Source organism: Mixophyes fleayi, chromosome 6 (assembly GCF_038048845.1).
Source record: "Mixophyes fleayi isolate aMixFle1 chromosome 6, aMixFle1.hap1, whole genome shotgun sequence".
NCBI lineage: Eukaryota > Metazoa > Chordata > Amphibia > Anura > Limnodynastidae > Mixophyes > Mixophyes fleayi.
In genome coordinates, this window is record NC_134407.1 from 194,356,160 (window position 1) to 194,373,380 (window position 17,221).

Consider the following 17,221-nt stretch of genomic DNA (forward strand, 5'->3'; position numbering starts at 1 on the left):
AGTATGAATGGGGTAAAAGTCAAATAGGCACAGAAGCTAATGAACTTGCTTTGAACAAATTATGGCTATTTGACTTTGTAGTCATAGTTTTAGGAAAATATTCTTAGATATACAAGACCCTATGTTCTAATTCTGCAAGAAGCAATGTAAAAAAACTGAACAATATTTTTTTCCCCTCAGCATAATGTCCCTTTGCATCTCCGTTCAGGCTTTTTATACTGGAAAAGCCTGCTCTTCAGTCAGTACAGGCAAAAAGGCAAAGTCTGGTAACGAAGGACATGTAAGCTGACTTTTGTCAATGACCGCACACAGTAAGATGTTGGTCAACAACCAATTTAACTGGTCACGATAGACGGCTGATGCATCCCCGTGGTGTCGATTGAAAATGATCAGCAGGTGTTTTGGGCCCATACAAGATTTGTGGTTAATATGGTTTACTTGGCCACTGCACTTGCTGCAGTCTTGTACATTTGTTGCCCTGCTACCCACTAGTGAAAATACTTTGTTACAGCTGTTGTTTCATTTTATGAATGCTCATGATGCTCACGGGTGGTCATTACTTATTGCCGCTGCTTAAAGCACCACTAAATGAAAAATACAAGTTGCCTTTCCTAAAATAACTACCAATAACATTCACAGTTTATTTACGTCAATTAATCCCATACTTGAGATATTTCACATTTTATTTACATTTGCAGAGTGCAAGTTAATATTCTTTTCTGTAAAAGGTAACGAAGAGCGCGGTTGCTTTTTCCTTCAGTGCGTTTGACAGGTATACTTCATTTCAATTGGCTTCAATACTCATACGTCCCCTTCAAGATTTTGTTAGTTATATGAGGAATCCAGGATTTTAGGTTTAATGGACCATTAAAACTGTTGTAGATGTTGCTAAATTTGCCCTTTCACCAGTCCAGACAATGTCTTTTCCAAATACAAATTAACACCACTCCTCTATTTTAGGCATTTCAGAACGTGGGAGACAATCTTACTATACTTTCCCTGGTCTGGGGTGGTATTGGCACTTTATATCAGATATCCCCATGCTATCCATATTGTACTTCTTTCTACACAAGCGTCCTCACTGCAGCTACTCTCTTGGAAAGTGCTGAAGAATATAGCAGACTATTCTATATTGCCATATTATGTACCTTCGGCGATTGATATCACACGCCCCAAGCCCTGGTGAATTTGCCCTTGGATCGGACTGCATTGGATGACCTCACCATCTACAGTCATTATACCAGTGTTTTCTTCTGGTTCTATCCGGAATGCCAGGACAGGAACATGGGTTAGGTGGGGTATATCCTGGTCTAGATGCGTCCCTTTCTCCATCGCCATAAATAGTTTAACAAGAGATTTGCGCGAGATTCTGGAGGTGGCGTAGTACAACTGGATGCAACCTTCTCCTGGACCTCTCACCATAGGCGCTGTAAAGTGCTCAGCCCCTAGGTGAGACTGATAGAGGGCAAGGACGAGGACAAACTGGTCTTGAACTACGTGCCAGTGACTTGGTACAGGCTGATCCAATGGTACCAGCAACGGATCTTCCAACGCCTGCGATGCTTTATTGCGTAATGAACGACTATTCCCAGAGTTATTTGAGATGGGTCTATTAGAGGTAGTCTGCACCTTCTCCGCAGAGCCAGCCTGGAGGTATGAAAGTTGTCCACTGTAGGTTCGCAATGCAGTTAGCCGAACAAAAGTACCTAGAGCGAAACGCGCGTAACCCATAAACCTATACTTCTCACTTTCTATGTCGATATCTGAAATAAAGCCCCAGGCCAAGCTAAGAAAGGAGAACATCCTCTGCTGGGAGGAGGTGGTCAGTGAGACTATGTCCAGAGGAAGAGGGTGACCCTTACACAGTATAAAAGCACAATTGGTCAGCAGTTTGGTACCCGTCACTTGCTGGTGCCTGTGTAACAAAAAGATAAACACAAATAACATTATGCACCAATTATAGGCAAATCTAGAAATACCTTGTAACATAACATAATACACAAACTTAGTTACCCCTAAATTCTAAAGATTCACAATGTGCAGAACCCAGAAATGGAATAGAGCAAAAAGAAATTTACAAAGTGTTTTAAATGATGTTTGTTATACCACATACTTGTCATAATATAGTATAAGGGGTTTATAACTCTACAAGATGATCTATGGCAATGTGTGGCGTTTCACTAGAGGGCACTCTTGTTCTCCTTACTGTTAAGTGTATTTAATCTTATATGCTGTTCTATATTCTATCTTAGATTTTGAAGTTCTCCTCTAGGAGTTCCCAGAGGAGAAGTGGAGGGTTATGGGTAGAGGGTATGGAGCTTGGCAAATCGCTAAGTTTTTTGCCCAACCCTGAGAATCTCATCATGACGGCTTTAATCCTGCAAACTTCACTAGGAAGTGGGCAGATGCAGGAGGATGCCCTCCTCTCCCAGGAGACTTACTTGGGATTCAGGAGTCTCCTGGACATTCTTAGAGAGTTGGCAAGTATGGGGGGGGGGGGGAGGGGAGGGGAGAGAGAGAGTGTTTGTGCACACAAACTCACACACACTGGAAACTTTATTGGGTGGAAACTTTATTGGGTACAACTGCTCGTTAATTTTAACATCTAATTAGCCAATCATTTGGGCACAACTCCATGCACAAAAACATTCAGACATGGTCAAGAGGTTCAGTTATTGTTCAGATCAAACACCAGAACAGGGAACAAATATGATCCAAGTCACTTTGACAGTGCCAGAGAGGGTGGTTTGATAGTATCAGAAACTACTGATCTCGTTGGATCTTCACACACAACAGTATCTAGAGCTCACTGAGAATTGTGTGCAAAATAAAAAACACCCAGTGAGCCTCGGTTCTGTGGGAGGAAACGCAGCCTAATAACTTGGGCTCCCAGGACGTGATGGGTATTGCTATTATGACAAATAACTTGATATTGATGTGTTTTATGTTGCCTTTTCCTGTTCTTGTTGAAAGCCTTGGTATGCTACTTATATATTGATTCATTATTTTCATTATGCAGAGACTACTTGTATCCTGGATGTAAGTACACCAGCTATGGAATGAAGGCAAAACGAAGATAAACTATAGAAATAAATCAGTCTCTCTTCTTATCAAGGGACGTTTGTAAATGTCTAACCAAACTAGTTCCTCTTATGTTTTTGGTAGCGGCACACTGGTTGGTTTTCTGCGTCAGATGCTCGTAAAATATCTCAACGGAAAAATACTTAAAACTATAGTCCAAAATATCCATGAAATGTTGTTATTGGTCACACCGGTGTTTTCCCTCCAGTGATCTGACAGTGATTTAGCCCAGCCGATAAGATGCTCTTGGTAAATGATAGCCTGGATCGGACTGGCCTGCCGGGGGACCGTGCTATTCCCCGGTTGGCCCTGACCCTGATCGCTATCACGCTCCTCTTTGGTGGGGGGAGCTGAAAACCAGATTTATTTATTTTTTTTTAAAAAAAAAAAAGAATACTCATGTGACCGCGGCGCCGGCGCCCCTCGTCTCTGCTCCGTTCTCACTGAATGCCGGGCGTGACGTCATCATGCCCGACGTTCAGTGAGGAGCCCAGCAGAGAGGAGTCGGGAAGAAGAGAAGAAAGAAGTCGATAGAAAAGGTAAATGAAGGAACGAAAGGAAGAGGGGAGCATGGCAGAGAGTGAAGGGGGAGCACAGACAGCATAGCAGAGTGTGATGAAGGAGGGCCAGGAGAAGGGGGGGGGGAGGAAGCAGCATGCCACAGGGTGATGAAGGGGGTGGGCAAAAGCAGCAAGGAGGGCACAGCATGGTAATGGGGCACAGTAATGTGTGTGTGTGTGGCACAGCGGGCTTGTGGTAATGTGTGTGTGTGGTAGGTGGTGGCTAAATAATGGGTGCTATTTTGTTTGTAGGGTGAAGGTGGGGCAATTTAATTTTATAGTGGGGACTATTAATTTAAGATGGGGTGGTTTGGGGGCTATTAATTGAATGTGGGGCTGAGTTTGAGGAGCATGAGGTCTATTTATTAAATGTGAATTATTTAATGGCAGTGACTGTTGTGGGAAATAGGCCTATTTATTATACGTAAATGCGATCAATTTATTGCTGGGGCTGTCTGTAGGGAGGGAAATAGGTTTATTAAATAGGAATACTATTACTTTAAAGTTGGGGCTGGAGGAAGGCCTAAATATTAATTGTAGGTCCTATTGATTTAACGCCAGGGCTGGTTGGAATTTTCTAAATGTACCCATTATTTTTCCCAAATAGGGCCCTCAACATTCCAGGATCCAGACAAGCTGCAACTAAAGAAACCAGCAGCCACAAGTGGTAAAAGTGACAAGAACAGGTAGCACAGTCTGTCAAATGTTCTGAGTCTAGTGCAGGCTTGGCTAACCTGTGGCACTCCAGGTGTTGTGAAACTACAAGTCCCAGCATACCCTTCCAGCAATAAGCTGCTATATATTGGCAAAGCATGCTGGGGCTTGTAGTTTCACAACACCTGGAGTGCCACAGGTTAGCCAAGCCTGGTCTAGTGGAGCAATCCTGATTTTTGTCAACTGTTCTGCCCAATCTATGGGGCAGGTCAAGACTGTGTACTCTTTATATAAACACTGTATTCTTTATATACTACACTATGGTGCTAGCTGTCCTTCGTGGACTGACCACTCCCCCTCTAGTGTCAGGTCCCACCTCTATGATGGCTGACCACACCCCCTCTGGTGGGCCCCTAGTGTTGCAGTCCCCCAGTGGGCCCTTCATGCCCCAATCCGTCACTGATGATGATATAAAAGCAGAATGCTCATACTAAGAATATTTCATGGGGTGACTTGTCCTCTAGCATGTGACTTTAAACCCCTAGAGAAAGCAAATAAAAAGGTCCACACTATTGGTCATGACCTAATTTCATCATTATTGACTTTCGTATTGAAGGTGTTTTCAGTTTTTGACTTGAAAAAAAAATATTTTTTTTTGTTTTGTTTTTTAAGTGGTCTGTACTTTTTTTTTTTGCTATTTTTCTATTTGCTTTCCATTCTGCACCAATTTCAGGGCATTGCTAGATAGCATTTACAGCCCCATTTCTGACACTGGTTGCTAGCTGCCTACAGTAATTCAGAGGATACGTTATTAAATGGGAACACAAATTCCCTACATGCTCCAGTCCAAACCCATGTTGTTTTTATCAGCACCAATGACTGGCCATGTTCTTACCTCTTTGTAATTTAAGATATCATCCAATACTGCACCTTCCTTAGCGATTTTTGCAGAATAATCGAGAGTACCAAAACTATGCCTACATTATTTATTTTATTATATTACTAGAAAGCTCCAGAGTTTTATGACCACAGAGTGACTGAACTTCAACAGGACTTATCTTATAGGGATTATGGGATAGCAATTATAATATAAGATGGATAAACGCTGCGTCGTAAATTATATTGTTACAAGTGATTATATCACTATTGTCTAATTATTATAGCATGCCTAACTGATATTAAAATATTATCTCAGCAGTGTGTTTGGTTAGCAGTAGCACTGTGACTGCAGAGGGTGATTGTTGATTGCAAACTGCCCATGGACAACCTGCGTCCTAGAAAGTCTCCTATGTTGCCTTGCTGATCAAATGGAACTGTTCTGTCATTGTATAAAAGGCACGAGAACACAGATCACACAACATTCCGGACTATAATACTTTTAGATAGTCTTAATGAATCTCTGATTTGCCTTTCATGCAGGCAGGGCCATCTTAACAACACTATAGGCCCCCGGGCAAAGCAGTGCACCGGGGCCCCTAGATATAGATATATACAGATACAAATATAGATATATAGAGATCAATAGATGTACTTGCTCAGTGACCCTTGAAGGTTTTTTTTTGCAGGATTATTTATTCTCATTAAGAGCCGTGCCTATGGGGCCCCTGGGCAGCTGCCCATCGTGCCCAAGGGAAAAGATGGCCCTGCATGCAGGTGCTTTCTTATTGTGGACCTGTAACTTACACAGTGATGGCAGCCATTTTGTCAGTTGAACCAATGCAGCATATTAGTTAACTAGGAACTAATAACATTACTGAAAGTTTGTTTTGTCTACAAACTGGCTGGGAAAAGTTAAATGAAAGAAAATAAAAACAGGAAGACAGTATCAACTTGTACACCGATATTAAAAACAAGGCTAAATACAATTATTGACGCCGTTAATAAAAATACAGTATTGCCTAAAAACAAGACCCCACAAATCTGAATATTTGGTCCTGGTAAACAGGACAACTTAAATGAGAGACTACGGACGAGTGCTGTGAAGATTCTTACCCAGAATAATGATTGATTGAGGAAGCTAGTGCATTCCCTGAACCACCTGGAAGGATGGAGAGCGGCTTCTTAATGGCTTCTGCCCAATCCGGACGGTCCATTAACCCATTAACCACCTGCAAATAGAATTGTTAATTTAGACATAAATGTTAAACACTTTAAAAAAAAAAAAAAAAAAAGCTGGGTAGCACCTGACATTTTACACCAATTACCTCAAACATCAGTCCGTCCCCTGACATTACAACGATGACATCCCACTTAGACAGATCTTGGTCACGTACCATCTCACGTGCCTGGTTGGGCCTCTCTGTGGTTGCAGGAGACATAAAATGAGGAGTGTTATGCCAACACAGACATAGTACGGTATAGAACCCAACTTTCAAAACAGTGAAACCTACATACAATTTTCTCATAGGCTACCGTGTATAAAGATCACATTACCAAATATACTGTAGCATTGACAGGTAATAAGAAGTATAAATGCTGCTTTGTTCAAAGAAAAAAATTTAAGGGTAATTTTTAGGCCTATTTTGTAAGTTCATGAAAATTGTTGACTTTACAAAATCAGCATGCTTAATAAATGCTATTTATAGTTGGGCTGAGTTTTCCGGCTGATCATCACAGGTTTGTATAAATTGGATGTTAGTCATTGTTGCTGCTGATGTCAAGCCTTTATGTAAATATACCAGCAATTAGTCACTGTACTCACCCGCATTACTAATGTTTAACAAATAACTGACCTGAAGGTCTTTGATCTAGTCCCAGGTTAAGGTCCAAAAATATATAGATTTAACCTATGTGTCACCCTGCCCTTCTGTTGCCTTACCTGTCACCAGCAAAGTAAATTGAGCATTGGCCTCTGTTAACATGGGCATGACGTGGGTCTCAAAGAGAGTCAGCGCTTTCCCCGTTCCTCCACAAGGATTCAGCAACACAAGACAGCGCAGGGGAGAGGGCCAGAGGCGCGGATGTCCTGTAATAACAGATTTGATATAGGTCACGGGAGTTATAATCTAGTGCTCTTATCCGAGATGCATGGTATGCTCAGTTTATAAAATAATTGCTCTATCCAATGTAGTTCTGTTTGTACAATATTTAACAGCGAGGAACTAACATAGGTGCACAAATGCCAAAAGTTACCAGGCCCAGCTGCAGGGCCATCTTTTCCATTGGGCACGATGGGCAGCTGCCCGAGGGCCCCATGGGCAAGGGGGCCCCATAGGCAGGGCTCTTAATGAGAATAAATAATTCTGCAAAAGAAAAAACCTGCAAAAAAAACCTTCAAGGGTCACTGAGCAAGTACATATATCTATCTCTATCTCTATATATGTATATCTATATCTGTATCTGTATACATATATATATATCTATATCTATATCTAGGGGCCCCGGTGCACTGCTTTGCCCGGGGGCCCATAATGTTGTTAAGATGGCCCTGCCCAGCTGTCACAAGAGCTCTAGACCATGTGCTACCTGTACATTGATCATCATCATCATTTATTTATATAGCACCACTAAGTACAGAGAACTCACTCACATCAGTCCCTGCCCCATTGGAGCTTACAGTCTAAATCCCCTAACACACATAGACCGAAAGAGACTAAGGTCCATTTAATAGCAGCCAATTAACCTACCAGTATGCTTTTGGAGTGTGGGAGGAAACCCACGCAAACACGGGGAGAATATACAAACTCCACACAGATAAGGCCATGGTCGGGAATTTAACTCATGACCCCAGTGCTGTGAGGCAGAAGTGCTAACCACTGAGCCACCATGCTGCTCATGATCAAAGACGTGGTTCCTTCCTTACCTACCTCCACTGAAAGACTGTGCTAGGTAAAGTTTTGCCTTTAAAGACATTGCTGTTTAAAATTTGCCCTGCAAGGTCGCCAAATATCGTCGACTTGCAAAAAACGCGGCATAATATATTTACCCCCAGGGGTGCGATTTCTATCCCAGTACACCGTTAATAGTCTCATTAAATACCCACACGCTATTTACACTTATAAGCCATGTCTGTTCCAATCCTTTCACTTTAATTAAATTCTCTGTGATTCTATCAAAGCAGTATACAGTGCCTGCATATACAATAGGCTGACTAGGCTGAAACCTAGGGTGCAAGGCTTTTGGGGGGGGGGGGGGGAGACGCAATATTTTTAGGGGAGCAAAATTTTGGCAGGAAGAGGTATAAATTGAAACTCATTTTAAAATATAAGAGAATGGTTCTTCTCCAAAGTAAAAAGAAAACATGAAACAAAATGCAGTAAGGTTTTAATCTTGATGTGTACCCATGGTGAGGGCTGAAGACAAGAAGCCATCCTTATTTCGGCACTTGAGGGTAAGCGAGTAGGCGAGACAACGATGACAGGCCCTCGCCAACTCCACTGCTTCCTACATCTCCAACCTCCCTTCTATTCACACTCCTTCCCACCCTCTGTGATCGGCCAATGATCGTCACCTCTCCTCTGATTACCACTTTCCTCTCACGTATTCAAGACTTCTCCTGTGCTGCCCCCTCCATTGGAACGATCTCCCTCGTGCTATCAGCACCTCCCACAATCTTATCAGTTTCAAACGGGCATTAAAATCCCACCTCTTCTTAAAAGCCTTTCAGTCATCTGCCTAACTACCCATCTGTCGGCTACCTCTCCCCCCCCTCCTTCTGTTCGACCCTGTCCCCATTACGCCTTCCCTATGTCTTCAGTTTGTCTGCCTTTTCCGTTACATTGTAAGCACCCCTGAGCAGGGTCCTCTCTTCTACTGTTTCCACCACTTTTTACTCTGCTCTACAGATACTCTTCCCACCTCCTTCTTTAGCCGCCTGCCCACCAACCCTGCTCCTGCTTTTCACTGCTCCTTTTCTAAAGCTCCTACCTGCTGCTGCGCCCACACTCCTGGGCACGCCATGTCTCCTGCTGTCCTGACTTTCCCTCACCCTCACCCGTTCTTTAGCTGTACTCTGAGCTCCCTGAGTTATTGTGATGCTTGTTTATTGTACTGTAATGTCATACCTTGTACTGTTCTATTGTTTGTTCCTGTACAACGCTGCGGACACTTTGTGGTGCCTTACAAATAAAATGTATTATTAATAATAATATTATTATCATCATCATCATCATCAAGTGTATCAGCCTACGGTAGACTCTAGCAGTATATAACCCTTAATTACAATGCAGATTTTATAATATATATATATATATATATATATATATGAAATAGTATCTTTACTTGTACTATAATGTTACAATCTGCAATAACATTATTACATTTATAACATATACAATTTAAACATAGATGAAACAATATCTATTTATAGGTACATTAACATCTATTACTGATGTCTTCATAAATGTGCAGAATTACCTTCCCCGTATGTGCGTGTATCTCAGATTCAAATACGTTATATAACATTAAGCCAAACTCCTAATGCATCCAAATTAACAGGATGGGTTGCTTTAATGTTTTTATTGACTAGGGAGCTCAAAGGAATGATGGGGCGGAATTTATGGACTAAGTATATTATAGGTTATTTAATGTCAAAATTGTGGGATCCCTAGTTATGATCCTTGTGCCTCATAAAAAGATTGATATTTGGAGGTATTTTTCCCACCAATAAACTTAATAGTAACGGAGTATGCGCTAAAACAGGGTGTCGTTAAAACCACGCCCACATCTCAAACAGCCACACCCATTAGATAATATGGTGCCTATATGAGACATGTTCCTAAAATTATCCTTGACCAATGTGTCTACCATCTAACTACCTCTAACAAATCTAAATTATATATTTTCATGTTAAACACATGTACTGCCTAAAATGTCCTCAGTATTCATTATACACATGGGGCTAGATTTACTAAACTGCGGGTTTGAAAAGTGGAGATGTTGCCTGTTGCCTATAGCAACCAATCAGATTCTAGCTGTCATTGTGTAGAATGTACTAAATAAATGAAAGCTAGAATCCGATTGGTTGCTATAGGCAACATCTCCACTTTTTCAAACCCGCAGTTTAGTAAATATACCCCATGATTTTTTAGATACAATTGCCAAGACTGAACTTAAAATAGCTGTTTCTTGGATGGTAAAGTATGTTATCTAACAAATTGTAACACACTCAGGAACTATGGTACACAGTATACAGATTCCACTATGTCCTGTGTGGAGCTACTGCTCTTACCATTAAACCTCATTAATAGACCATAACAAATAGCGAACAGTCTTAAAATAATTGTCCCTGGCAACAAAAAAAATTCAGATAAATACCAAACGCACAGAAATAATCATTTTCAATGACTGTCACTTGCAGTATACTTTTTTATTTAAAGGATGTCCTATGCAAATCAATGTGTTTTCCCTAGAGGCGATCACACAAAGCATATTTCCTGCTCTGACACCTGTAAAATAGGTGCAAGGAGCTTTTGGAGCAGAAAAACAGATCAGAAATAGCGCTTGATGGAAATGTGTTTTTTGTTTTTTTTTCTCTTAAACCTGTCAAACAAGCAATTAAAGATTTCTTTATAAATCATTGACAAGGTAGGAAGTTGCAAATTTTTGGTCCCACTGTGAGCACACAGTTGTCATTATATTGCTACAGAACAACAGAAAGTTCCTGCTGAATGGCAAAATCACCCACTTCTGGAAGATTCAACCAGGATGTAGGCAGATATTTAAACTTGGTCAGCTGAGCTTGGCAGGTTAATTTGGACCACAGATCCCAGCTTGGCTGACCAGAGGTGGATTTGGCTTCTTACTACGGGGGTAATAGTAAGTACATATTTTGAGCTTGTTGGCCAGTCCCATAATTGGCTACCTTGGGCTGGTCACCTGCATTTTTTTTGCCTTTAAAATGTTCCCAATAGGCTGCTGAGTCAAGTTTTGCCCCCTGGGCTACAATTTGCCAGCCCTCCGCTGCTTGGAATTTCCTAAACACCAGGATGACACCCCAACCCTCTTTCCCTAAAAAGAACCTTGCATTGCAGCAGACGTCGATGGCAGGTACTTTGCAACATTCTCAACCGAGTTTACTGGTCAAAAAAGTGCGCTTATACTAATGTGGCTTTCCTTTATCTCCTCTTCATGCATTGCATGTTAAATTCGGAACACTGATCAATGAGTCTAGCCGATATAAGATTTCTTTGTTATATTCTATATTTGTGTGTTTAGTCTCTAAGATTAATATGTTGTAACGGTTTATACTTCTCTATTAATCTATAGGCTTTCACAGTAAAGACATTTTACCCTCTAACTCCCCAGTACCCACGTTGGAAACTAGACTGAATTCACTGTCTATGCGCTGGCTCCATGGTCGCTCAGAAGGACACCCGCTCAGCTCTTATGAGCCGACGTAGAGAGCTCTGGGTGTGTTCAGAAGAACAACGTAGGGACCTTGAAGCCGGGTTTGGCTACCACCCTGTATTGGTAGTAATTCATGCGTTTTGGGTTTGGTTTTTTTAAAGAATTTTTTAATTGGCCTCCTGGCTTGGAGCATCAATGTAGAAAAAGATAGCAGGTGGTGGAGAGCGCTGACCTGTGTACTCAGATATTCTAACACCTTCAGAGGTCAGTGGTATTTACAGAGATAGGAGAGAAGTAGAAGCATGGACTGGAGGTCCTCCACCAGAGAAAGTCAGGCAGTGGACATCGGCACAGACCAGACATAAAGAGAACACCTTACAGAGTGTCCGGAACCCACAGCTGAAAAATGCCGAGGTTATGGTTAGCACTTCTGCCTCACAAGCCTGGGGTCATGAGTTCAATTCCCGACCATGGCCTTATCTGTGTGGAGTTTGTATGTTCTCCCTGTGTTTGCGTGGGTTTCCTCCGGGTGCTCCGGTTTCCTCCCACACTCCAAAAACATATTAGTAGGTTAATTGTTAACTGCTATCAAAAATTGATCCTAGTCTCTCTCTCTGTCTGTGTGTGTGTGTGTGTATGTTAGGGAATTTAGACTGTAAGCTCCAATGGGACAGGGACTTATGTGAGTGAGTTCTCTGTACAGCGCTGCGGAATCAGTGGCGCTATATAAATAAATGGTGATGATGATTATTAATGCAATCGCTGATTAATAATATGTACAAGTTACTGGGGATTGCTTGTCCTCATCACCCATCTGCGTATGAGGCCCAGTTACTAAATACACACTCTTACAAAGTACATCCACATACAAACATTTAGCAATAAATGGGTTATCTGATGTTTGGAGTTCTGCTAAATTTGACTATTTTCCCCTTATCAGTAGCGCACAGCCTGGAGATTCACAGTCAACAGAGCCCCTGCAGGATCCACCCCTCCTGCCAGCTATTCATGGGTCACATCACTATACAGATAGCATGGCTCTTCCGGTAAGGTACGGCTCTCATGTGTGCTGGCTCGTCTAGTGCTCACACTTTGTGCTACTGTATATTTAAATAAACACAGGATTATGGTCCAAAATCATAATGTCAGAAAAGATAATTTTACTGAAAAAAGTGGTAGATGCTTGAAACAACTTCCTCTCAATGGGGAAAATACAACCATAAAACAATATAAATATGATTGGGATAAACACATCTATTCTTAGATTAAGGGATATATTTACTAAACTGCGGGTTTGAAAAAGTGGAGATGTTGCCTATAGCAACCAATCAGACTCTAGTTGTCATTTATTTAGTACATTCTACAAAATGACTGCTAGAATCTGATTGGTTGCTATAGGCAACATCTCCACTTTTTCAAACCCGCAGTTTAGTAAATATACCCCTTAATCATAAATGGATAAGTTGTGGACTTGTATTTAATTTTAACAGCCATAATAGATTCAAACTGTCAATTTTGTAAATTAAAGTGCTGGCTAAAGTTTACCCATTGTTAGATACACTCTTTTGTACAGTGTGTGCTTAAGATCTCAAGCACAGATGACATGTTGGGCGTGGATGTGTTTGCAGAGCACAAGAGGCAATCCTCTGAACGGGAGATTATTCATCAGATTATTCAGCTGCAGGACCTGCTAGGTTCTGCTTAAAGATAAGCAGACACTTGTGTTTACAAAATAGACCATTTAGGTCTAGCCTAAAAAACAAAACAAACTTCTGCCATCAACATTTAGTGGAGTATATTTACCATGGTTAGATATTGTCAGCTCTACTGCAAGAGGGAATCATGATACACAGGTATATGCATATCAGTATATGGAAAACAATACATCACTTAAATTACATAATGGGAGGAGGGAGTAGGGAAAAGAAAGTAGTAAATAAAAGGAAGTCGGGAAGATAACCTGGATAAGCTCGTAGGCCAATGGCTGGAGGAGGAACTCTAATCCGAGTGACTAAACTAAGAAGGTGGACAAGCCTGGTGCCAAAGACAATGACTCAATTGTTCCAAAGTGCAAATTGAGAAGTGTCTTTGAATTCGATCCAATTGTACCATATGGCACAGTAATCGTGAGATGTGTGTGTGCAATTATCTTTTAAAGTATAACTCAACCTTTGTACATTATTTTATTTATTTTACATTTTTTAATTTTGGAGTTTCTCTTTTGCAAATCTAACCCCTATCCTCAATCTAACCTTTGGATTGATACACTCTTTAACATACTACCTAGCCTTTCCTGCACATGTTTTTTTTAATAAATATATATATATATAGGGCCAAACCCAGACCCCCTCCACACCTGTCACGACTCTAACATATGCATGCTTGAACTGAATAGAGCAAATACTGTAGGTTTCTACATTATACTGTTCAAAACACTGATTTCAGCTAGAGGATATGGCCTTGAGAGCCATTTGTAGCCAGAGGACTGTGTATGACCAACTGCCAACAAATATAGCTGTTAGATACACTCTGCTAAAGTGTGCATCTAACCAGTGGTTTGATATAAACTACACATCACATGAGTGTTCAAATTTATTTTTTGAAAATAAATGACAAGGGTGAACACATTCAAGCAGCACTGCATTTCCTATAATAAGGTTTTTTCTACTACTGGAAATATGATCTGACACAGTCAGTTTAGGGCAAAACAGAACATTTGTAGCGGGACTTTAAATTTTAACAAGCTGCTTTGAGCACTTCTGCCTCACAGCACTGGGGTCATGAGTTCGACTCCCGACCATGGCCTTATCTGTGTGGAGTTTGTATGTTCTCCCCGTGTTTGTGTAAGTTTCCTCCCACACTCCAAAAACATACTGGTAGGTTAATTGGCTGCTATCAAATTGGTGTGTGTGTGTGTATGTTAGGGAATTTAGGCTGTAAGATCCAATGGGGCAGGGACTGATGTGAGTGGGTTCTCTGTACAGCGCTGTGGAATTAGTGGTGCTATATAAATAGCTGATGATGATGAATGTCAGATTTGTCGTGTATTTATTTACTCATTACCTTTTTTAAATTCATGAACTTATTTTTAACTAAGCAAATTGTTGCTGTTTGTTTTATTTTGGTTTCTCCAGCTCTAAGGTAAGAGCAATGATAATTATACAAAGAGGTACATACATATAGCTGTTATGTCTATATAAAATGGTAACAAGTGTGCACCACATTCCCTGCAATTTAACTTTGCCCTGTAAAACACAAGACTCACACAACAGGAATATCGAGCGGACTGTGATCCAAGCTGTTCTACCTGTCTGGGCTTTGTCACCTGATGTAGGTTACACCTGTCTTGGCTTCTTATACCTGTTACACCTGTCCTGCCTTCCCTATATACACATAATATACTATAAAGGTAGGATGTCACTAACTTATTGTGGGTCCAGCACAAATCTGTGGAGCCGTATGGCACAAGTGACACAACAATCACACATATTTGTAGCAGATCAGACACTATTTAGCATCGGCTAATGTTACAATGAATACATTTGCTGTATGATAATTTCTTCACATGTGCTACACAGTAACAACTGGTGACATGCGTGGGAACCAGGGGCTGTACATGTAATGTATATACAGCTGAATTTACAAAGCTGATCTGGGGGCCCCCTAGATATTTGGATGTTGCGTAAGACATCATTAAAATTTTCAGTTTTACCGAAATGCTTCAGTAATCAGTACTTACAAGAGCTTGTAACCTATGACAACCACACACAGGTACAACACTGATGAATGAGTTTCTGAAAGATTGCTTACATATGAGAATAGACCTGTATCGTGTTCCAACAGCATCCACGTGAACTTACACCTGATATAATAGTTTTGTATGAATAAAAAGGACTATATACATTTTACAATGTATTCATTGTTTCAAACATTTATATAATCAATATTTTTTAAAAAATGTTTTAAGTGTTAAGCCAGAGGCATGAGATATCATACAATTATACAATATAGTATAAGGTAACATTTCTATAGCCAATATTTAAAATTGACTGAGCTCAGTGAATATGAAAATGTAAGGAATAACTGTTACTAATGCAATAATCAAATATAACCATATAAAAAGTTACATTGTAAAGTGGATATATTTATTTTACAGAATATTGGCATGAAAATAACCCTATTTATACATTAATGTTCAACTTAAGTTAAAAGTATCCCTGATCATGACAAGGGGTACACAAGAGGCTGGGCAATACCCAAGTTCTTATCCACAAATGGTGCATGTCCTTTGTTATAGAGTCAATTCAAAGGGTTCTATGTTTTTATTAATGTTTTACAAAGAGTTATCTCCACCTAAGCACAAATCGGTTAATTAGACAAACATACAGTGCAAAGGTAGGAATATCTACTCACAACAACTTCTATATCTAGCAATATGTAGCTGTACATATTGCACAAATGAGTATGTCTTAAACGATGTCCATCTAACTCTGTCCCATAACCAGATTTCTTACCTTGCATGTCCTCGGCCAGAGCCCATATTTTCTCCGTCCAGGTCTTTGCAAGTTTGAGGTTTTGCTCTCTGTCTCTTGAAGCTTCAGTCCGGAACGTCCTGGAAATTCGCTGCCGATAGGTGGCAGCACCCAACATACCCCGGAGAGGGTAAAATATGACGGTGAAATACCCTCCTATGTCCTTGGGGTCTTTACCCATAAAGGATCGGCAGCTAACACAGTCTGCTAGGAGGAACGATGTGTGTGGTGACTCCGAGGAGGCTGTGGACAGGCTCTGTATTAAAAGTTCTTTCCAGGTCAGCAGCAATGAAAGGGCAACTCCATTGCCAGGTACCTGGGAGAAAGTGTCACAAAGGAGGATATCAGTTGGGACACTGGATGAGCCAGGAGCATCAACCATTTCTTTTCAATGGGAGAAGAGGAGCAGAATGAGAGATGGTGAGACCCAGCCTGCTGCTTCTGGGTTAGTAAATTCCCATTTGACTCTGTCCTGTCCTGTGCTCGTCAGTTTGTAGCACCCAGCACCGTCTGCTCCCTGCTGCCCTCTAGCGGTGTCATTGTAAACAAATCAGGTGTCTGTGCTGAACCCAAATAAAACACCCTTCACCTCTGCAAGAGCAAAATCTATAGAGCTGACATGCAAAGCCAGGAACCAGCTGTATACATACAGAATTACCATTACTTTTAAGACTTTATTTGAAAAGAGAAAACATATTATGATGATAAAATGCATTATATCACATTGGATTATACATCTGATGTCACAGGTGCAAATGAGACAATGGGGCCTATTTATGAAAGGTTTCTCCCCTGTAAAATCCCCGAAAACTGTGGATTAAACACTAATTTGCTATTTATGATAGCAGCATCGCAGCAGATATCATAGATATCATAAATATCTGCTGCTTTGCGTCTCCTATCGTTTTACTGAGCACTCCCCATAACAATGTATGAGGAGTGCTCAGTAACGCTATTTAACAATGAATGTAATTAACTTTTCAAACATGTTAATGTACGTCAGCTGAAGCTGGCGTACATTATCATTAATGAAAAGTTTCAGTGCTGTCAGCTGAGCTGGACAGCGCATGTGTGGAGGGATCACATGATCCCTCCCTGTCACTCACC

The 17,221-nt window shown here is 40.9% G+C and overlaps 1 protein-coding gene across 1 annotated transcript; it reads right to left on the minus strand.

Annotated features, from left to right (window-relative positions):
• On the minus strand, positions 1-16,621 carry SPHK1 (sphingosine kinase 1). Its single transcript, XM_075177768.1, has 5 exons — positions 16,097-16,621; positions 7,114-7,260; positions 6,500-6,594; positions 6,288-6,403; positions 1-1,915 (listed from the first exon to the last, which is right to left on the minus strand). The coding sequence occupies exons 1-5, from the start codon at positions 16,494-16,496 to the stop codon at positions 1,141-1,143; spliced, it is 1,533 nt and encodes a 510-aa protein (XP_075033869.1). The 5' UTR covers positions 16,497-16,621; the 3' UTR covers positions 1-1,140.
• Positions 16,622-17,221: the final 600 nt, after the last annotated feature.

What these genes read in the sequence shown, in the direction of transcription:
- SPHK1 (XM_075177768.1), bottom strand. Translation starts at nt 16,496, where the DNA reads ATGGTTGATGCTCCTGGCTCATCCAGTGTCCCAACTGATATCCTCCTT. An exon ending in TCTGGCCGAGGACATGCAAG is followed by an intron (nt 7,261 to 16,096) that starts GTAAGAAATCTG and finishes CTGTTATTACAG; the next exon opens with GACATCCGCGCCTCTGGCCC. An exon ending in GGGACGGACTGATGTTTGAG is followed by an intron (nt 6,404 to 6,499) that starts GTAATTGGTGTA and finishes TTCTATTTGCAG; the next exon opens with GTGGTTAATGGGTTAATGGA.